The 22,639-nt window shown below is 32.5% G+C and overlaps 3 protein-coding genes across 6 annotated transcripts; 2 read left to right on the plus strand and 1 right to left on the minus strand.

Annotated features, from left to right (window-relative positions):
* Nucleotides 1–2,313: 2,313 nt before the first annotated feature.
* On the plus strand, nucleotides 2,314–10,793 carry LOC119828516. Of its 3 annotated transcripts, XM_038350687.1 has the most exons (5): nucleotides 2,346–2,502; nucleotides 2,807–2,897; nucleotides 2,980–3,405; nucleotides 3,504–3,663; nucleotides 3,746–4,174. In XM_038350687.1, exons 2-5 carry the CDS (start codon nucleotides 2,831–2,833, stop codon nucleotides 3,969–3,971), a joined length of 879 nt encoding a protein of 292 aa, XP_038206615.1. In that variant the 5' UTR covers nucleotides 2,346–2,502; nucleotides 2,807–2,830; the 3' UTR covers nucleotides 3,972–4,174. The 3 variants fall into 3 exon arrangements, with proteins under 3 accessions (XP_038206624.1, XP_038206615.1, XP_038206634.1); XM_038350696.1 differs by lacking the exons at nucleotides 2,807–2,897; nucleotides 2,980–3,405; nucleotides 3,504–3,663; nucleotides 3,746–4,174 and adding exons at nucleotides 5,686–5,764; nucleotides 9,460–9,814; nucleotides 10,573–10,793 and having other exon boundaries at nucleotides 2,314–2,502; XM_038350706.1 differs by lacking the exons at nucleotides 2,346–2,502; nucleotides 2,807–2,897; nucleotides 2,980–3,405; nucleotides 3,504–3,663; nucleotides 3,746–4,174 and adding exons at nucleotides 7,179–7,537; nucleotides 9,460–9,814; nucleotides 10,573–10,793.
* A 713-nt stretch (nucleotides 10,794–11,506) lies between these two features.
* LOC119839457 (RNA-binding protein 39) lies at nucleotides 11,507–17,584 on the minus strand. 2 transcript variants are annotated; one of them, XM_038365725.1, is made up of 8 exons: nucleotides 17,424–17,584; nucleotides 16,241–16,295; nucleotides 15,150–15,226; nucleotides 14,519–15,074; nucleotides 14,163–14,429; nucleotides 13,635–13,850; nucleotides 12,140–12,261; nucleotides 11,507–11,927 (listed from the first exon to the last, which is right to left on the minus strand). In XM_038365725.1, the coding sequence occupies exons 2-8, from the start codon at nucleotides 16,292–16,294 to the stop codon at nucleotides 11,639–11,641; spliced, it is 1,581 nt and encodes a 526-aa protein (XP_038221653.1). In that variant the 5' UTR covers nucleotide 16,295; nucleotides 17,424–17,584; the 3' UTR covers nucleotides 11,507–11,638. The 2 variants fall into 2 exon arrangements, with proteins under 2 accessions (XP_038221653.1, XP_038221662.1); XM_038365734.1 differs by lacking the exon at nucleotides 17,424–17,584 and adding an exon at nucleotides 17,146–17,338.
* A 449-nt stretch (nucleotides 17,585–18,033) lies between these two features.
* LOC119830123 (protein CWC15 homolog A) lies at nucleotides 18,034–20,429 on the plus strand. The gene is made up of 4 exons (XM_038352991.1): nucleotides 18,034–18,494; nucleotides 18,576–18,852; nucleotides 19,490–19,594; nucleotides 20,239–20,429. The coding sequence occupies exons 1-4, from the start codon at nucleotides 18,364–18,366 to the stop codon at nucleotides 20,374–20,376; spliced, it is 651 nt and encodes a 216-aa protein (XP_038208919.1). The 5' UTR covers nucleotides 18,034–18,363; the 3' UTR covers nucleotides 20,377–20,429.
* The last annotated feature ends 2,210 nt before the right edge of the window (nucleotides 20,430–22,639 follow it).

Raw genomic sequence — 22,639 nt, forward strand, 5'->3', positions numbered from 1 at the left:
ATTTATTTCTGTATGGCTTAGTGCACAATAAAGAATTTTGATTCGATTTGATTCGATCTGATGATGGAAACTCAGGGAAACCGTGGAAAAGCTAACTTATTCATAGCGATGTTTAAGCTTAGAAATGTATCATGACCCGCTTCCTGGTGTTGGAATAGGCTAAAGTTTTGCATTTGTGAGTACTTTTAGGTAATCTGGTAATATTAAACTGATCTGATGATGGAGACGTTTCTAAATTGAGGAAGACACAGCGGCAACAAAACCTTATTTAGATAATTCGTAGATACTTATTTATTTAATTAGACTTTTTATGGAAGAGCTTTTGAATCGTCATTAAACACTTTTAACATTAACCACCGGTTCGGAAAGCAGTTTCTACAAAGAAGAGCCGGCAAGAAACTGTAGTTCCTACCACCGAACGCAAGAGCTGAGCGAGCAATACGAGCGTGTTTATACGAGTGAATTTTACTTAGTTTTGGCAAATGGTTTAGGTTTAGCTATGATAAGGAATGTAATTTTTTTGTTATTTTTACGATTTAAACTCGCACGCCACCGTGCTAAAATAGTCAATATTTATTTATGTCATAGCGGGCAACTGAACCGTTGGTTTTCCTGGTGGTAAGCGATCACCACCGCCCGTCATATGAAGAGGATGTGTGCCTCTGAGATTGCGCTGCCCGCTTTTAAGGGGTAAGGGATGAAGAAAGGATTGACGACTGGAGAGAAGGAATGGATTGGGAAGGATCGGCAAAAAGAATCAGGCCTTCGGCTCCCTCACTCACCGTATGAAATATAATAGCATGCTATTATTTCACGCCGATTTTCCGTGGGGGTGTCGTACTTCCCCGGTGCGAGTTGACCTAATTGCAGCCGAAGCATGCTCGATTCCCACCTACGGTATATCATTTTAATTTTTTAATTTAGAGGCCCGTATCCTTTTCCTCACCCTCTCCAATCCATACATTTATTATGTTTGTTTATTTTGACGCTAATCCTTTCCTAACTCTTTACCCCTTACAAGCCAGCAATGCATTTGATCGTTTACCTCAGTTACCAGCTGTTACATAAAAAATCTCTCATGAAGTAAAATTAATCAACATATCATTGCATTTTAATTTTCATATCATGTTTTGCCAAATTCAACGGAACATATTAATTAGCTGCCTATATTGCGATCTATAATTGAAAAAAAATAGATAATACCCACTTATATCAATATTGATTTAATTTAACAAATACGGAAAGTAAACCATTCATATTAACAAAAACAATGAACATAAGCATTTTTCATAAATAATTTTTGTGCAATGTTTTCCCTCCGCAAGCTGGAATGATGGCGCTAATGAAAAGTAATATCGTTAAATTGTACTGATTTTAACGTCTAATATCACTGACACTGGACAGGTGGTGTTAATTTACATACTTTTTTTTGTTAATTAATAAAAAGAAGTATTCTTTAATAATTCTAATACTTTTAATACTTTCAATTTTCAATGTTTCAATGTTGCTACTGTTTAAACACTACTGTTTTAAACGGATATCCTATCTAAAACTCAAATAAAAATTAACTTGGTTGGGACAGTTTTTGAAATCCAAGTGCATTGATAAAAAAATATATTTTTTTTTAAGTTCTTTCTATGCTATATAATAAAAAGAAATGGATACTTAATAAGTAATTATTCAATTGTTAAACTGCCATGTTCCCCCTAACACACGACGAAGGATCTCATTTGGGAGCGTATTTATCATCTCTTTTTTAATGAACCGTTTGAGGTGCCTCTTTTTTTTTGTTTAATAGGGAATTATTGACCCATTTAAGAATGTGAGTCTTCCAAGGGGTTTTCATTTAAGGATTGTATTTTAAAAGGTTGGAAGACAAGTATACTTAAAATGAATTATCTTATGGTTGTTTTATTTATTTTTGTTTTTATTTAATAACGTTTACCCTTATATATAGTCCAAGAGCTGATGATAAAGTCGATCACTAGAATTAATCACTAAAAAAACAACATCCTTTTGATACAACTCTACAAATAAAAGTTCACGCGGGCTGCTTGCAGCCCGCGCACCGCGCACCACCTAGTTTTTAAATAAATTTCTGTGTATTGTTCTTTATTTGCTTCTATTTATAAAACATAATTGTAGACCATATTTACTAACTAAGTTCTACTTAAAATCGACACGTCGAACATGAAATATATACCGATATGATAAATATTTTTAATTATTGATTGGGCAACACAGTGTCAATCAATGTGTACACCATAGATATGTGTCAATGTTGTATAGTGTGGTGTTTTCCGATGTCAAATTGTATCGAATTGCCATTTGTAATTTTTGCTCCTCGATGACATCTCGTTAATTATTGTTTACGTAGTAACTTGTTCGTATTTCTTCTTCTTTTTCTATTTCTTAATCTGTGATTATTGTCATTGATGTCTGTAGACAGCAGTCAGTGCATAAGTGAAAATAATATATCAAATAATAAATTGGTTGCTGAAGGTATGTATTTACTAACATTTAGTCATTACATTTATTTTAGTAATTATGTATATTCTCTTTCTATACGAATAGCTTTTGTCAACGAACCGGTTACAAAGTGATTATCGGATAAGTAATAGGTAGTGACTCTTAGTTTTTTCTACCTGTAAGTGTAACAAGCTCTCGACAGGTGACTAACTACTAACGTAGCAAGAAAATGTAGCGTAGGTGTGCAATTCGTCAGGAAATATTAGTTATATTAAAGTGTTACTTGAACCTCCTGTTACCAAGAGTGTGTATTTTATTTCACTTTATTTTTTTAAAGGTCACAAATTTATTTTCTTCAAAAATGCATAAAGTATACTCAAGATTTAATAATTATTGTTGTCAAAAGCAATTGACAAATGTTCTCTTTGGTAAGTATATTTGTAAATAGATAGATTGTTTCAATATTATTTATTTAAGTATTTAAAATAACAGGTTTTCTTTATTATATAGGCAGTAGAGATAAATTTGGGATTTCTCTTCATAATTCACCGATTCTAAAGTTTCCTCAAGCCACAGCTTTAAAATTACCGATTAATGTTGTTAATATCTATGCAACTGAAATGGGAAGATTTTCACCAATGAGAGAAAGAGACATATCCGGACCAGTTATCAATGCTTATGATGATAAGAATGTTATGAAGATTGATATTACTGTTCAATCAGATCCATATGTAAATAAGTATGATTGTCGTGGTGCTGTAAGTTTGTCTTCGTCTATGCAGAGCAATGTGCCCAGCCCCTTCAGTGGGAATCACACACACTTGAATATGCCAGGGTCACAGTGGGGCCAGGGATATAAATATTTATCGGACCATCTTCAAGGAGCTCATTATCTTACACTACGAAACGAATATCGTGATAGGTTATTTACTGGAGGTATGAACAATTAATTGTTATCTTCATTACAAACATTTTTACAAGTCATTATAAAATTATCTTTATTCATAATAAATTATTATTTTTACAAAGCATAGCCATTGGAACAAGAAATATGAGTACAGACACTACTAATAATCCTATGAGTGCAAAAGAAAAATTAAAAAAGGCTGTTAAAGAATATGGTACAACTGTCATTGTATTCCACGTTTCCATCTCTATCATGTCTTTGGGAATTTGTTATGTACTTGTATCAAGGTATGGATAATACATTGTGCATGATAATTTTGTGTCACATGCATATAATAAATTATAATATATTTTGTGAATTTTATTTCAGCGGGGTAGATCTTGTAGCAGTTCTAAAATATTTTAATATTGGAGAAGGGAAACTATCAAACATGATCACATCAAATGCTGGGACCTTTGTAATAGCATATGCTATTCATAAAGTTTTAGCACCAGCTCGAATAGGAATCACACTAACTTCAACCCCATTCATAGTGAGATACTTAAGAAACAAAGGCATTTTGAAACATAGTGTCAATTCAGGTGGCGGTAATTAATACTGATTTGGTCCTTTTTTATTTAAGATTATAGTGGGGAACGTAATGGGTCACTTAATTATTTACATGTATGATGTACACATTATGATATGATAAATAAATAAAATGAGGCATATTATTACTGTTACGAGTGTGCAACATTCTCTTTATAATTTCTATGTATAGATGTAGTTTTAATCTTAGGATATATTTTGTTTATACATACTTATTTTTCATTTTTAATATTTAATAAAAATATTTTATTGAAATTGCTTTTCCATTCAAACCAGAAGTATCCCATTTCTATATCAAACCTAAAAAAACATTAATTACCATTTCTATTTTTTATTATACTAGCTGTGACCTGCGGTTGAAACCGCGTAAACGTGCTGCGTAACCGTATCCCGTAGGAATATCGGTATAAAAAGTGCCTATGTGTTATTTCAGTTGTCCAGCTATCTACGAAGCAAAATAGTATTGTTATTCACCAATAGATGTCAGGAAAAAAAAACACGTATATGACATTTTCTAAAAAAAATTCCTAGCCAGATCGATTTATCGCCCCCGAAACCCCCTATATACTAAATTTCATGAAAATCGTTGGAGCCGATTCCGAGATTCCAATTATATATATACAAGAATTGCTCGTTTAAAGGTTAAAAACAATTCGATTTAAACCATTCGAAGATATCAGAAATTCGCATATTTCTATGAATCTGTTTCGTTAATACCAAGACAACTCTTTTTTAATATTATAAATGTAAATGTGTCATTGTTCGTTTGTCGTTCTTTCACCTCGCAACAACAGAGCGATTTTATGTTTTTGTTTTTGTTTGGAGATAGGAAATGCAGAGTCCTGAGTGACATTATACTCATATGTTCTACTTTTACGGTGATGAAATATTTATCTCATTAAGGGCGCCCTGTTTACAGGCGATCTGGATCGCTATAATGGATTTTGACTTCGGTGCTTATGGGAATTACTATGATAGCGAAACGTTATACAGCTATACAATAAATTTCGTTAAATACCTACCTAACACAGCTTTCATTTAAGTTACTAGTTGCACGCCCCGAACCTGCCTGACATGGTTCGGTAAATTATTCAATTAATAGACTTAAGTATAACACAGCTTCTTACTAGTGAAAGAACATCACAAGGATTCAGTAGTTTCGAAGAATATATCATACCTACAAAAAAGTAAAAACATTTTTATAAAGTAATAGTGTACAATATAAGATAAGATTATATTATTTTTAGTCTAGAGTTGAAACATTAAAAATTACTTATTTTTGGTCCAAATAACTGTAACTGAATCTTTTGAATTCGGTATCTAGCGAATTTGCATACCTTTATGAGATATGTTTTTTATAACTGGACAGTGGAAAGTAGGTAAACAACTAAGAAACAGGTCTACATTCGATTTGGCTTAAGACTAAAGGTCATTATTCCCATGAAATACTTGACTACTAAGAAGGTGAAATTTGATTCCATTTTGTTGTAAGAGTAGGTTCAGTAGGAATAAAAAATGAAATTATTCTATAGTTACTACCTATCCATATACTAAATAGTAAGTAGCTTAAATAATAGAACAAGAAAGGTGAACAAAATCGCGAGTATAAATCCTTTTGAATAATATAATATGTAACCCTGGCTATTACAATATGACAAGTTCCTACTAGTAATTATGTGTACCTACGTCTTTGTAATGCATAATGTAAATTATTGTTGTAGATAAACATAAAATAAGTATGGCAGAATTAGCAAACGTTGATCAAGATCAGCAACTATTGGCTTCCTGTTTAAACGACTGGTAAGTTTACTCATCACATTCGACGAGACCCAATATAACCACCTAAGTACTTATGTACTTCTGTAATGATCTAAGTCTTGTGAATAAATATATTCGTAATGTTTAAGTTCACACACATAAACAATAAACTAGTTTTTAAATATTTCCAGTTGAATGGTTGGGTACTTTTCATAGTATACGATTCGGTACTTTTCATATATAGGTACAGGAAATTAAGTGTTTAATGCAAATATTAGTAATTAGTTAGGTATGCATCTAGGTAGTAGGTTTTATTCAATGAACAGTGGAGAATGATCTCCGATTGCACTCGGTTCGTAATCACAAGCTTGTTGTCATAGTTAAATAAACAGACATAGACTCAAGAATATTAATTATGGATTTTAATAAATTATGGATTACGCTTACTAATATTATTAAGGCAAGTGTGTTTGTCCTTCTTTTACTGCAAATCATAGAGACAAATTAATGAGTGATTTTTTAAGTAAAGATAGTCGAAGAGATGGAGAAAGACGTAGCCTACTTTTTGTCTCCTTCTATCCCCCCATTTCCCTAATCCCTATCCTCAAAAAAATATTTTTGCGTAATCTGGTACACAGATTCAATGTTACCAACGAAAAGCAAAATAAGGCAGGAAGCTACCTTATTTTCGGTACATCGTATAAATGCCGATTAAGATCCAGTATTAATTATTGTTTTTTAAAATAACTTCATCATAAACCTGACTGGTTCGAAATGAGTTATAATATAAAATATAAATACATATCTAGTTTATTTATGTTTATATGAGAGCGTACAATATACACACAATATTAGCCATAGCACAGAATAATAAGTACAAGCCATAGTTAAAAAAAACAAAAGACGTATCAAGGATAGAATCAACTTTATACATTGTCTCACGTTCTAATGTACAGAGTAAACGTAAAGAAATTATTTAATTCTGGCGATTTAAATCATGATAATAAGATAAACTAAATTATTGTCTTGCCCCCGAACCTTCGAAAGTGTACATTATTTGAAGAATTAAAACTATCCATTAAAAGTAGGTCGAAAATCAAAATATAGTCAAAGGAAGTCAGCTACATACATACACACAGGTTAAATTCATAAAAGCGTGTTAAAATCTATTGTTCTGCAAATAAAATATATTGATGTGATTTTAATTGGAATAATTTACCACGTAGGTCACTTGCGCAGTGCTGCTTCTAGCAGGTAGGTATACATTTTATATTTGTATGTAATGTTATTTTACATTTACGGTATATTTGCACGACCACCAATTAAAGCCATATATAAAGATATAGGAACAAAGATTTGCAATTAATCACGTCACAATAATATAACAACTGCAAATAAGCTAAGTTAAATCCTTTGTTCGCTGATTGCCGGGTCACTGGCTGCTGGCTGCGTATCTTTGTATTTTGTAACCCACATGTCGAGTGATATATACGCTAGCGTAGTATAATATATTTAAGTAAATGTAATATTCACGTTCGGTACCAAGTTTAGTAGGTATGTGATATGGTTAAAGACGTCAACACAATAATTATAGATAAGCAATACAACTTGAGTAACAAAATATTTGTAAAGTAAATGTCTTTCATCTCATGTATTTTGTGTAGATAAACGGATAATTTTTTCATCGGTTCAGTGTAGTTGCGTATTATTAATGTGATAGTTGTCAGTTAACTTTTAAATCATGTTTAAATATATTATCTCCTTACTGTATGCCCTGGTTTTTCTTCAGGGTATGAGTGTGTTGTGTGATACAAGGTACGTTAATTTGTATTATTTATTATTTTATCTACACTTATATCATAAAGAGGAAACTTTTGTTACTTTGTATGTTTGAAACGTTTCCACCATTAGAAAGCTACATTTTCACTGAGTGACATTGGCTATACATGTACTACGGGCGAAGCCGGGGTGAACACCTAGTTGTGTATAGAAAACTCTTATTAAGGTATAGTTAATACAAAATTGACAATTATTATCCGTTTAAAGATTATAATACCTGAGATATATTAAATAGCCATAATTAAAAATTATTATCACAACCTAGATATGGGTCTATTTGAGAGACAAAAGAACTTAAAATATGTAAATTGTAGATGATGGAACCAGCATAAAATTTTACCGGCCATAAAACAATTCATATATTGATGAAGTGATGAAATTAATGATATATCTCATAATAATTAAAAAATCAATCAAGTGCAACCCGACCCCGTGCCACGAAGGGTTCGTATAAAGAGCAACTGCATAGAAAATTGGTCACCCAGCCAATTTATAACCGTGTCAACACTTGCCTATCATATTTTATTTTTAATCTTCCCTCCCACAAATTTTGATACAGAACCCCAGGCACGCAACTCTAGTTTAAAAAATCTATATTGGTAACAAAGTATACCAATTACTGACGTAGATAGCTACTAATCATTTTGGAGCAGTCGTGTTAAGTACGTAACGTAACTAACGTTAGAATTTTTGACTTTTTATAATACTTATTAGTTAGCTATAATATACCTACATAATAACAAAACATTGGTGCGTAATAATAAAAATAGTAATATAAGGTTCCTACAACCATCATCAATGAAGGTTGGTTAGCTCAGTACCTACCTGAACCAATTTCCTATGCAAGCCTTTGAGTTGTGCAATTAAATAAAAGTAAACAAGTCCATATTTGAATTCATGACCTTAAGTTTTTTGATGTTTTATATTTGGTGTTATTTACAGTTGTATGTTATTCGTATAGATTGGTCTCTAAAGGCCAATAAACTGTTATAATTATAATTTTAACGCACAAATAGGGAATCAAAAGAAAATTATTCTATATTTCTTGTTTAATGTCGAAAAAGGATACAAACTTTTATGAGGTATCCAGCTGTATATTAAAATTTATCGTGATACGTATCTACACACAGATTTAAGAAGAAATAGTTTTGTTAAGAATTCAACAAGTAGACCATTTTGTACATTACCTTACTTTATCGTGTGAGAATTGAAAAAATATAACGTTATCATCTAATTATTCCGTAGTTATCGTACTAGCCATTTTTATTCGTGGTATTTAATCTCCTTACAACAAGCGATGAGCGGTTGACGGTTGAAGTGAAAATCATAATTCCTATTCCTTCCTATTCCTATTTGGTTATCGAACTAAATAAACTTGTGGCACAAGCTTTTTAAAGTTTGTCTTAATAATAAGTTCATATAAAACAACATTAAATAAGGCTGGTATGCTTAGTAAGCTTCCCTAATTGTTGGGTATGGTCACACTATTTCTGCGCGCGTAAAATATAGCCAAATAGTATAGGAAATAATAAAGGAATATAGCCAAAGAGTAGAATACAGCTGTGGCGACGGTAGGGTGTGTGCGTGTTTCTGGTCAAGCAGTCTTACATGTTTACAGAATTTCTGGTTTATCGAATTACTAGAGGCTTTTCGGAAGTACATTTTGAATTTCTGAATAACCTATAATTTAAATTCAGATATCCGAAATCCCAATACACCATGAGTAGGGTTTTAAACTCTCTCAAATCATAGTGGATAAGCTTTAGTTCGAGTTGAATTATTATCGTTGGATTTGTTCGTGATTCCCGAGTGCTATATATATAACACACGGAATATATCACGGGCGTTGCCGGGACAGACAACTAGTAAATTTATATTATCTCTTTCCTTATTTTCAGCAATATCACTTCACCAGATGAAGGACAATATTTATTCGACTTCACAAAGCATGACGATGTGTACGACTGGCAAGAACAATCGGACACAGTTCGAAGCGTGGGGATGTCTAAGGCCGTTTTTGTATTGCACCAGAATACTCAGTTTAGAAGAGCTATATTTTTTGCACTCTTGAACCCACAATTGAATGGAGCTGGATTTGCTGGAATACGTGCGCTTGGATTTTATGATCTTTCTGGTCACACAAAACTTCAAATTATGTGTCGTGGTCAAGGACAGTTTAATGGGTTCAAAATAGTTTTGAGGCATAAAGATTTAAACGATGAGCCTAATTATTCATTTGAACAATATTTCCAGGTACAATTAACACTAAACAGCATACATTTATCGTTTAGGTATATGCAGTGACTAGTAAAATACTCTTCGAGCTCAAGAATCATATCATGCTTGGCGATTTTTAATATTTGTTTAAGTAATAAGTGTAAGATACATGAATATCAATTCACGCTAAGTTAATCTACCCGTTACTTATATTTAAATTTAATTTTTATTATATACTTAAATACACAACATAATATGAGCATACCACGGATTACTCTAACGTTGCGCTGCTGCCGCCATTTTATCGGGTCAATAACATCAGTGGCAGGAGCGCGCAACACTTAGTTTTCTTTTTGTACAGGGAAATTGGACCAAATGCTACTTTTATTACTTAATGACAACGAAAGAGTTCCCAGTAATCTTTTTTTCGTATAAAGAATATTTCACCAGTCACCCTATATATTTTTATGCTTCTAAGTAAATGGCAGAATTAACAGGATACTCGTTAAAGTAAAACCTTGTTTCCTTTATATATTACAGTAGCATATAATGAGCAAAAAACATTTTGTGGATAGTAAGAACATACGTAGGTACACTGTATAAACAATTTAGTTAACAATAAAATTGAATATCTTGATCTACTTTAATATCTGAATTTCTAAAGGGAAAGTTACGTTCAAATTTTTATACCTACATGTTGTTTATAGCTTTCTTTTGTTGTAATGCCGCTAAACTTATAACTTTATGGCAGTAGCCTTATAATTCAATAATTTTAGCAACAATTTTAATTTCAGGCGCCCAAGGATGAGTTTGCTTTGAGAAGTTTGCCATTTTCAGAATTCAAAGCATATTATAGAGGTAAAAGAGTAAACAACAACGAGACCCTAGATTTGTCACAAATAACAAGTATTGGGATTCAAATGTATGGCGGCGTTTACCAACCGGTAAAGCAAAAAGGTCCGGCTACTTTAGAAGTCGATTGGATAAGAGCTGTTTAATAATATAATATGATGTACTACGTTGTTTCATTCGAGCTGTTAGCGCCTCTTCACATAATTAATCAGTTCTAACTCGTTGCAATGTTAATCGATAAATATATTTCTGTTAGACAGGAAGTTTTTACTATGCTATTTCCATTTGTCATTTAAACATCTGAAATGGAACAATAACTTTTTAATTTCATAAACTTAGCTCGCTTTCACATTATATTACTATATTATAAACTAGCTGCGCGCCGCGGTTTCACCCGCGTAAGTCTGTATCCCGTAGGAATATCGGGATAAAATGTTACCTATATGTTATTCCAATTGTCCAGCTGTCTACGTACCCAATGTCATTGCAATAGATTCAGCAGTTTTTGCGTGAAAGAGTAACAAACATACACACATCCTTACAAACTTTCGCATTTATAATATTAGTAGGATTGTATAGTAAGATAGTAGGATAGGTTGCGACTGTCTCTTTTCCTCATGTTATTACGCAAGCGACGAGTTACGAGTTACGGTCGGAATCCTGATATTTTATATATTATCTAACTTTGGAGTTTGGACAGGTTAAGTTATCAATTAATTTGTTAGAATTCTCCTATCGTAAAATTTTGTTTATGTTAAAATCGATCTAGATGAATTTATAAGTCAGAAACAGTTATCCTAGAGGTGACTTATCACGATTAACTATTGACCTTAAAAATAATTAAAAATTGATATCAGCATAAAGTGTTGTATAAGTAAAATAAAAACGACAAAATTAATATTTTATTCTATAATAATTAAGCCAACACACTATATTTATATTAAAATCAGGGTATCATATTAAATCGAGGAATCGTTCTATCGAGAAACCGATACGAGTGATTGTGGTCTATCTCTGGCGCGTGGGCAAGAGGAGTGTGAGCGCAGTCATGGCGTCGGGGAATAAGGAATGATAGTTGACGAGAGGCACGTAAGCCGCCGTGATCACGCGCCCCGCGAACCAGCGGCCGTGCAGCGAGTTCACTGACGCCACTGCTGTAGCTATCGTAGGGCACTTGCAGTACACGTTCCCTTGGGGTGAAGCTTTATCTACGTAGACGTGCAAAACGCCGCCGTGTTTGTTGCATTCGCTGATGACGTCATCGCGAATCTCGATGTCCCAGCTCGGATTCGATTCTCTGTAACAAATAAGAGCGACGATTGTGATAGGCAAATATTGATGTAATTTCAATTGTTACCTACCGAGTTTATCGGGACGAGACCATCTTTTAATAATAAACAGGAGTAAAAAAAGTGTTAGTATAAAGAATTACATAATTGGAAATTTATTGTCTGTAAAAAACTAGCCAAAACTAAAAAAAAATACTAAAAAATATTTTGATAAACTTACGTGGCTGGGTCGAACATGTTATTTAGCATAAAACATTGTGTTGCAATTGGTGGAGCAACTTGAGGTTGAGCTGTTAAAGTTGATCCAGCTCCCATTAGTACAGATGCTGCTGCTGGAGGAATCTGAAAACACTTTTTACTTTAGCTACCTAATTATTGTAGATTTTGTATTACAATTAAATATAACGATGCTATAACGTATAATTAAACTGCTTTTTTATATTAGTTACCTCTTTTATCTTTTACTTTGTTTGTTTGTTTGTTTGGTTGTAATGAATAGGCTCAAAAACTACTGGACCGATTTTAAAAATTCTTTCACCATTCGAAAGCTACATTATCCACGAGTAACATAGACTATATTTTATTTCGGAAAAAAATAGGGTTCCGTAACATAATAATTGAAGGGTTAGTTAGTTTGTTTGATATTATTTAATTAAACTCAAATATATAACTCTAATCGCAATAATTCAGATATTCAACTGGACAGCTATATATTTTAAGAGCTGAAGAGTTTGTTCGTTTGTTTGTTTGAACATGCTAATCTCAGGAACTACTGGTCTGTTTTGAATTCTTCAACGCATGGGTGCAATTATGCATGCAATTTGTTGTGGAGTTTTAAATATCTAAGTGTACATAGAGACCTTTTTTTATCATGTAGTGAAATACATAATATACTTATCTTCAAATCAAAATAAGTATATCATATAAGCTACTCAAAATAATAAATAGGGTTCTAAAAATAGAATTAGGTATGAAAATTTTATCACCTATGAAGTAAACAGACCCTTCACTGTTTTATGATATCACAAGTTTAATGATATTTAACAAGTATGTGCGGATGGGTGGTTATTTGTTAATCTTTCAACGAAGAACTACAGAATTGATTTTGATGACAAATTGTAAGATTTTTAGTTTAGGGGCCGTTCAAATATTAGGTACGAAGATTTATTACAATTATGTAAATGTCATCCAAAATAAACAGAACAAAGATCATCACCCCCCATAGCGCTTACGTAATATTTGAACGGCCCCTTAACTAAAAGTACAAAAAATTACACTTTAAATGAAAAGTAAGTTTTTTAATTAGTAGTAACTAAACTCTTGTTAAAAACTTACTCACTCATCAATATAAGTGTAAGTAAAAACTTATCATATATTGATAAGTTTTTACTTACACTTATAGTGTAATTTTTTGTACTTACGTAGTTATGCCCATGCACACAAGCTATAGAAATACTTGCACCATGCACCCGCCACTACACCGCCGCCACACCACTAGGAACAGTTAGTCAACATTAATAAAGAGGAGCATTAATCCTTTATTTTATTGAAATGGATTTAATTTTAATCTTGAAAATCCAGTGGAAATCTAAATATATCTATCTATTATCATTGCTGAATGACAAGTCATTCATCCCAGTCAAGCCATAGATAGTGGCTTGTACAATCACATATGCCTAATTTAAATGTACATAAAATATAAAAAAAAAAAATACCTGCAAGCCGGTGCCCTCAGCCAGCTTGAACATGAGCTGCAAGCGGCCGGTGGCGCCGAGGTCGACGCCGGCGCGGTCGAGCTCATCCGCGTCGAAGCGCGTGTTGGAGCCGCCGTCCGCGCGCTCTGTCACGTTGCCCACCTTCATCGGCCGCCCAGCCAGCTCGAAACCGTTTAGTTGCTCCATGGCCTTCTTCGCGTCTGTCGCATGGTGGAACTGAAATTGTTTAGCGTGCGTTACTTGTGAGAAGCTATATGGGTCAGTGAATACACAATGAAAAATAATTCAATCAAATGATCATTCGTGTATTAGATAGGCATGGAAGAGTTATCCAGGAAAACACATGTTAAATAAAACTTTGCGGCGCTGGAACGTTGAAAGCACTTTAATGCCCCATTTTTTTAATATGGCGGCTCGATCGAAAATGTTACGAAACCGAGAAGTTCGAAATAAACACCTATAAAACCCATTTATAAAACTCCCGGAATAGTCTAATATATAAGTAGGAACAATCATGTAAATACTTACTGTAAGGAATCCATATCCTTTACTTTTTCCTGTATCTGGATCAGTCATAAGTTGTATGTGATCAATTTTTCCAAATGGTTCAAATATCCCCCGTAACATATCTTCAGTTATATTAAAATGTAATGAGCCCACATATAATCTCGTTGGTCCATTACAAGTCTTTGGTGCTAAATTAGGCAGTGAATTTCCCACTCTATTCTTTTCTGCTTGAGTGTGTTGTACAATAATGGGAACACCAAGTAATTTTTGCCCAGTTAATCCTAATGCCTAAAAATTAGAAATCATGATAATAAAATAACAAACAAATGCACAAAGTATTATCAAATATATATATATAAATTCAAATATTAATTTACCAGTGGTACTGATTCAGCATCCTTGAACTCTATATATGCAATCCCTTTAAACCGTCGCGTTTTATTGCATGTTATTAATCTGACATCTCTAACTTTTCCCACAGATGAAAAAAATTCTTCTAAATCTTTAGCCCTAATACGTTGTGATAATTGCATACAAAATACAGTTCGCAAATCACGTTCTTCAGGCGGCAAATCATCGAGCTTAGGTTCTACTCCTCTTGATTTGGAACGATATTCAGTTCTGGATTCCTTATCACGACTTTTTTCCCTCTTCTCAATGTGTGCACTTCTTTCCCTATCACGACTCCTTTCTCTTTCCTTGCTTCGCCTTTTTTCTCTATCCCTTTCCCGTCCCCTATCTTTATCGCGTTCCTTGTCTTTGTCGCGTTCCCTATCTCGATCTTTTTCCCTGTGACCACCACGTTCCTTATCCCGATCTCGGTCTCGGTCCCTGCGATCCTTATCTCGATCTCTGTCCCTTTTGTCATCTTTATCCTTAGACCGTCGTACATCCCTATCACGTGATCTTCTTTTGTCTCTTGATCGGCTGCGTCTATAAAAATAATAAAAAATAAAGCACTTGATAATGATAGGAAAAGATATTTAATTCCTTTATGTTTCCACCCACCTTCTACTACTATCCTTTTCTCTGTCTCTGTGCTTATCGTTATGCTTGTCCGACCGATGCTTCGAAGACGTGTTATCCTGTCACACAAAGCACAAGGTAGAAGCAGCGCCACAGCAACACACGCCGAGTGAATAAATAAGATATGCATTAGTTAAAGAGAATTGATTATATGACACAATTTGTGACATTCCATTGATACAACAAACTTTGATACAGTATCAAGGAAATGTACACAATACTGGTTTTCGCAAATTCCTATACTACAGCAGTCTGTTTCAGGACCATTTGTCCAATGCTGGTGGTTGAGCTTTCTCCAGGTCTACACTTACCGTTGCAATAACCACTGACTAAAGTTGTACACAGCGCTAACATCACACACGGATACTTCTGCAAAAGATTTATGACCCATAAACTCATGGTCTTGTTGAAAATGTTTCTAAATAAACTTCAAATATTTTTAAAAAACAAATTGACACCATTTATTAACAGGATGCGTAAAAGAATAATAATTAAGTATAGTAGTGGATACCTCATAGTGTTCAGGTCGGTGAAGTATGCTCGACAATTACCACAAAGTTCTATAAATACAAGAAATGATTCTCAAATGTAATTTTGTTCCATATCTTGTTGTACTGTTCAAAGATGTGCTTATAAAACAGAAGTCAATGACTAATATATCATTTAATTTAATCATTACATGTTCAACACATTAACACATCTTTAAACAGTATCTTATAAATGAAGACCACATTAGTATATTCTTTATAGGTATACAATTTTTCTTAGGAGTATATTATTTTTTCTATTGTAACAATACAATAATATTGATGATAAAGTGAATATAAATATATTTACTCTATAAACAAGTGACAATCTCTATTCATTTAATTTGTACTAAAAAATGATGATATATTTTTCTACAATGCAAAGCATTAAAATGGTTTTCTAAGATTTTGGTCATAGTAGCATAAGGCATTAAAAAACCATATGATATAGAGTAATATGACGTGATTTATAAAAAGAAACAATATTCAGTGTGCATGATTTAACAATGTCACAATAACAAATGAAACACAATATATGTAACTTACCGATTTTATGTAAGGGGCTTCAAGCATAGCTTCAACATCTAAGTCTTCCGCCATCCTGAACAAAGTAAAACATTTAGTTATTTACCTAAAAACTTTAAAACATTTCATTTTTTGTATAATTCTATCAATATATGTGGTGAAATTTTGTGTAAGGTGACACATTTAATTATATGATTTTTGTTATAAATCCAATTTCTTATCGATTCTTTTATCATAATCATATAGGTACATACAAACACCAAAACTTTTTTTTGATAGGTGTAGAATGAGTTTTAATGATGATACACTAATGTTTTCAAAAAGTATCATAATGTATTTGTGTAATACATTACTGATTGAATTTCTAATCAACGTAATGTTCCACTGTGTCAACTTCTAACAAAAACAGCTCATTTATAGGCAATACTATCAAATCACCATTTTTTACTACTTAAACCACTTGAATTTTGTTTTTAATTAATTGCAAGTCAATATTTATTTAGCAAAACATATGCATGATTCCAGTTTTAAATTGAAAAACGCTCCTTGTTTCAATCATTTCTTATAAACAAGGACAATAATTGTAATACTTGTAGAATGGCACTACAAAAGTACATTGCTATGAACTTTACAGTTTTTAATATAAAATTAATTTATTCTTAAATACTTATAATTTTATTTATTAACCACTTTTTTGGATTGAAATTTATATCAAATTTATCTATAAATAAAATAATTTATAATTATATGATATGTATGCAAATCGAGTACTTTACGAGTTCGAATCGATTGAGTTTTTTTAAATCGTCTATATTAGGTTATAACATTGAATTATCATAGTAAACCACGCTTATTATAATATGTTCTACCCACGTCCTTTTATTTTGTACGCTTTATGTGTAATGGATGATAGAGTGACCACATACTTTTAAAATGTTACTTGAGTCTTTCAAGTGAGTGCTTCCACTATGACCCTATTTCTTTCAGACCAGTTTAAAGTTAAAACGTAAACATTGATGAATTATATAAAGAAAAATAATGAATACGAGAGTCGGCAACACAAGATTTGCAGACAATTAAACTATAAAATACCAGGACCAAAGCGTGCATTTCTCAATTACTATAACAAAATGGCGAATACTAGATTTTTCTGTCGCTTTTCAAGAGGGTTATGTCGTACTACAAATACAAACTAAATGATTACCTTTTAACGCGACTTTGCAAATAACAATGTACAATGATGATATTTTAACTCCTTAGCGTTTAACCGTTTGCTGTTTCACCACTTTCAATATTTTGTAAGCGGCAAGCTTCGGCTACCTTCTTAGTTCTTAATAGTTCTTGATGTCACTCTATCGTCTTTGTCTTTCCGGAATCCGAAATCCGAATTTGAGATCAATGTTGCCAATCAGTAATACAAAAAATTATTGTTTTTAATTTATGTTTATCCTACATATTATAAAATTAAACAGTGCAGCAGCCTATACAGTCCAATTTTTTCAAAGTTTTTAATTGAAACACTAAAATAAATGTGTGTATGCAATTCACACTTCCGCTTCACACTACCGTCACTAATTGGAATAGGGCGATAATTAGACGAAGTATATTCATAAAATAATGTATCACTTGTACTCAAAAAAATAAATCAATAAGATATCCATACTCAATACAATAAATTAATTAAGTGGTTTTTTCTATTAACTTTTTCTCATCTAATTTTTCCAATGCCAATGGTATTTAATATAAATAACACTGGCAACATTATTTTATTAATCTGTAATTTATAGTGGTCTGTTGTTGTGGGACTGAGATCGAATGATCTGTGTCTACTATCTATTTGAGAAACGTCAGTTTTAAGCCATGTTTTTTATACGTACAAACAAAGATTGCTATAATAGATACTACTGAAATTTATAACATTTTCATGTTACGGTGCTCTACCCTTTGTGTATTACTGTTTAATTGAATTGTATGTAGTGGTAATACCTTTGATTGAATCCATTATTATTTTGAGATCAAGCTCATTGCTACTAAATTGTGCTGATTTAAATCAGTTTATGTATTCATTGCCTACAATATTTTTGTATTTATACGTACATAAACAAACTAATAAGATCTGAGCAAGTTTCAAAGACAAATTAAAAATGACTACGGCCGCAAGGCCAACGTTTGATCCTGCTCGCGGTGGGCAAGGCCGTGGTGAAAAAGATTTAAGTGCTATATCACGACAGTATTCTAGTCGAGATTTACCAGGCCATACAAAACTTAAGTACAGGTAAGATGTGTTGTGTTATATTTATAATTAGGACTTGGCTACTAATGTGCAAGGCGTATGTTTGATTAATAATTTTAACAGGGAGCAGGGACAAAGCACAACAGACGAACTTCGTTCAAGAGATTTCCGTAAAGAATTAGATGAGAGAGAAAAGGAGGTTAAGGCTCCAGCTAGACGTCAAAATGAGCCACCCGCAAAGAAGACAAAAGCAGATCAAGTTCCTGCTGCTAGTTTAGATGCTGATGACCCTCTAGAAGGAGACTCATCCGATTCAGATGACTCAGACGATGACACTGCTGCCTTATTGGCTGAGCTAAACAAAATAAAGAAAGAGCGAGCTATAGAGCAAGCTAAGAAGGTAGGTTATTGCTACTGATTATGTTTTACTAATTATTTATTATTACTTTTATGAAGTTCTTCATTATTATACTGGTCTTTGAAGTTATTGGATTTCTAACACACACCGCAGAAACATGGTAAGAAATTAGTTTTAAACTTTAATTATTCAAACTTTATAAGTTATTCACTTGGTTGTAAAGGGAAGTATCAGTTTTCAAATAAATAAAAATAAAAAGTTTATGTGAATAAAAAAAAAAATAGTCAAATCAACAACTGCCTTCTTGTTTTGAAGTTGGTTGAAAAGAAAACTCAATGCAGTTCTAAAATATAATTCAACATGACAAATAACAGAAAATCTTATCAAAAAGGTAATTTTATTTTACAATTTCACATACAATCACCGAAATATACAAAGAAATGTAAGATTTTGCAGTTACAGAAGAGATTATTACCACACAAAATGGACACAAAATGTTTTGATGTTGAAAAAGTACTAAATTAGTTATCATTTTGGAAACAGATAATTACTTATATAAAGAATAATTATGTTTGAATCTTACACCAACATACCCATTATTTTTGTTTTCTATTATTATTATTTTAAGCAATCCTTTTTTTAACCATAATAATTAATTTAATTAAATAATTTATTTTAGGATGCTGAAAAGAAACAAGAAGAAGAAAGAATCCGAATGGAAAATATTCTGTCAGGAAATCCGTTGTTAAATTATTCGGCAGCAGGTCAAAAAAATGATCTGAAGGTGAGTTATGGAGACGTATTGACAATTGATTGAAAAATGCATGTTGCATGCATTTTGTTGGCATGTTGGTTTTTTTAGCCATTCACATTTCCACAAATACACACACCCACAAGAGTTGGACAATTTGGCAAATGTTTCTTCCCTACATAAGGGCACACATTTGTGTATTGTAGGAATGTTTGCATGTTCAAAGTGTTTTTAATTTATTGAAAAGAGTTTTTAGTTAAATTGTTAATTTGGTTTATACTTATAATGTGTGTACCTTCAAAACGAACTTCAAGTCATTTTCCAGCAGTTAAATATTATTTCAAATAGATAATAAAAACATTTCCATCAAGATACAGCAAACCAATATTTTTGCTCACGCGTCGTAGTATTTCTCCAATGTTTCAAAGTGTTATGAGTTTTTTTTCGCTCAAAGAACGTTTTGTTTTTGAATTGGTTAATACTTTTCTTAAATATCAGCATAATATAAGTAACTATTATCACTATTATTCATGAATACTCGTCAAGTATTTTGTGTGATGTATTTTGTACTAGCAGTATATTAGCGCGTACAAACACGAACAAACTCTGCAGCTTATAAGTATATATTAGTATTCATAAATTGTGTTATATATTTTGCACATAAAAAATTGTTTCAGGTAAAACGGCGGTGGGATGACGACGTGGTGTTCAAAAACTGCGCCCGATCCGAACCGGAAAAGAAGGCTAACACCTTTATAAACGATTCCCTCAGATCAGAGTTTCACAAAAAGTTTATGGAAAAATATGTTAAGTAATTTGAAGAGTAATTTTAATTAATGTAAAAGGCTAATAAACTTTTTTACTCTTTTCTCTGCGTTTTGTGCAATGAATTGCGAAGTCGAAGGCTCCTTTCCTATTGCTTACAATTCCCAATGCATTCCTTTATTGATCGTAAATCCTTTTCTCATCCCTTCTTCTTTAAGCGGGCAACGCATTTGCAGAGGCGTTATCTCTGCAATTGTTCACGGGCGGTGGGTATCGCTTACCATCTGGCAAACCAACAGCTCAGTTGCACGCCCTTACTAGAAGAAAACTTTAATTCAATGTAAATACCGAAAACTTCAATTCAATGTAAATACCGAAACAATAAAAGTTCGGGTACGTATTAGCCTGCCGTTAACGTTAACTCGACGTTCGGAGGTTGAGTTGGTTGTCACCATGGATGGGATAAAAGGTTATGAAGGAAATAGTTCCTGATCCTTTTCTTCATCCATTTAATTCTACAACAAACAAGAATCCTACGCATTTCGAACACAAAGAAACGACACACAACTCGCGAACTTTTTAAAGTATTTAGTACTTATGATTTATGTTTTTGAGCTGAACATATTAAGTTTATCTTAACATTTTGTGACCATCCGTTATTAAAATACCCAAAAAAATATTCATATGAGTTTCAACTAGTATAGAATGGACTCAAGTTCGTGGCTAATTATGGAATACCATAATTAAAAATCTAATTGATCCCATTGGTATTTTTATATTTTTGTCATTTATTTGATTATTAACAAATAAAAAAAAATTAACATGTGATAGATTCTAATTTTCATAAATTTTTGTTCAAAGACATTTAAATAGTTAAAGAAAAATGTTGACTGATTAGTAATAACATTAAAATAGTTTCGTTTATATGAAGTCTTATTCATATATTCAGTGGCGTAATTGAGTGTTGGAATTCTCTTTTGTCCGGGGGCTCCATATTGGCCCGTGGCGTTTTGCTGACTTGCCACCTTGTAGTTACGTCACTGTTTATATTCCTAAAACAAAATGGTATTCCTTATTTGGCGACTTTCCTCTATCGTTCGTTGTGTGAGCCATTGATGCCTGTAATAAAGAAAGGTTTTAAATCTTTCCAATATCAAAAGAAATCAAGATCGCAATCAACAACGGTACAAACACGAAAACTGTTAGTCAATGACTTTGGTATATACATATACCTTCAAATTTATATTTTTCAGAATATGCGTATCCTCTAAAATTATTGCATCTTTCAAACAAAATTTTTCTTTAATTACTAAAACGTCTTCTATTTTATTAATTTTTCTTTTCAGTCTTCTATTCTGAGCTTGTATTCTTTTGATTCGTAATCTCTGTTTCCTAATCATGATTTCCTTTTGTTAATGATGTTAATTAGTTTACAAGATGTTAAGGCATTTGGAGGCGACCATAACTTTCGCTGCAAAAAGTAACCAATGAGAGTTATTTTACACAAGCAGTGTACCCGGCTTCGCCCCTGGTATTTATACATGCCTTTATCACTCGGCGAAGTTGCAGTTTTCTAATGGTGAAAGAAATTTTTCAAATTGGTCCAGTAGTTTTTGCGTGAAAGGTTATAAACAGACAAAAATGCAAAAGGTTCCTCATTATTATATAACTAGCTGGTGCCCACGATATCGTTGGCGTGAACTTTAAACGTGAACAAAATGGAGAAAGAACTACTTTTCTTCTCGGATTTTACGCATATATTGTTGATTTCAACACCAAATGCGCATCAGACTGATGTTTGCTAAGACCTCATTCCTATATTCTATGTTATAGTGTGGCTGGGGCTCCTGAAGTTCCATTTCAGGTGTTCCAGATTTTCAAATTTATATTCTCAGCAAAAAATGCTCATCACGTTTAATAGTTTTTTTTATGGCACAATTTTTATATCTCTACAGTTTAGGTGGTCTGTTGCGTAAAATTTTCAATTAACCATCACTTATTTTCTCCGATTTTGACGAAACAAAGTTTTGACAACTCCTAATTATTTGTAATCCACCTGTGAAAACCACGTTCAAATCCATTGAGTAGTTGAGTCGGACAAAAATTCCAAAATTTCTTTTTTTTGTTACTCTTCTTCTCTTCTGTCTGATAGATATTAGTGTAGACAAATAATGATATTTTCTCGCCAAATCAAGCAACATAGAACGTGATTAAAAATTAAAATTTAATTACATACTTTATTTTGACTGGTTATTCCATCTACGGTGGATGCAGCTTGTGATAAGTTGCTAGTAGATGCAGTTTGTGTTACTG

Source organism: Zerene cesonia, chromosome 1, assembly GCF_012273895.1.
Source record: "Zerene cesonia ecotype Mississippi chromosome 1, Zerene_cesonia_1.1, whole genome shotgun sequence".
Lineage (NCBI taxonomy): Eukaryota > Metazoa > Arthropoda > Insecta > Lepidoptera > Pieridae > Zerene > Zerene cesonia.

Bases quoted from the DNA above. Each gene is read 5' to 3' on its own strand.
- LOC119828516 (XM_038350687.1), top strand. From the start codon at position 2,831: ATGCATAAAGTATACTCAAGATTTAATAATTATTGTTGTCAAAAGCAA. The intron at 2,898-2,979 runs GTAAGTATATTT...TTTATTATATAG, and splicing joins ATTGACAAATGTTCTCTTTG to GCAGTAGAGATAAATTTGGG. The intron at 3,406-3,503 runs GTATGAACAATT...TACAAAGCATAG, and splicing joins TGATAGGTTATTTACTGGAG to CCATTGGAACAAGAAATATG.
- LOC119839457 (XM_038365725.1), bottom strand. From the start codon at position 16,294: ATGGCGGAAGACTTAGATGTTGAAGCTATGCTTGAAGCCCCTTACATA. The intron at 13,851-14,162 runs GTAAGTATTTAC...AAACAATTTCAG, and splicing joins AAGGATATGGATTCCTTACA to TTCCACCATGCGACAGACGC. The intron at 11,928-12,139 runs GTAAGTTTATCA...TATTTGTTACAG, and splicing joins AACATGTTCGACCCAGCCAC to AGAATCGAATCCGAGCTGGG.
- LOC119830123 (XM_038352991.1), top strand. From the start codon at position 18,364: ATGACTACGGCCGCAAGGCCAACGTTTGATCCTGCTCGCGGTGGGCAA. The intron at 18,495-18,575 runs GTAAGATGTGTT...TAATTTTAACAG, and splicing joins CATACAAAACTTAAGTACAG to GGAGCAGGGACAAAGCACAA. The intron at 18,853-19,489 runs GTAGGTTATTGC...AATTTATTTTAG, and splicing joins CTATAGAGCAAGCTAAGAAG to GATGCTGAAAAGAAACAAGA.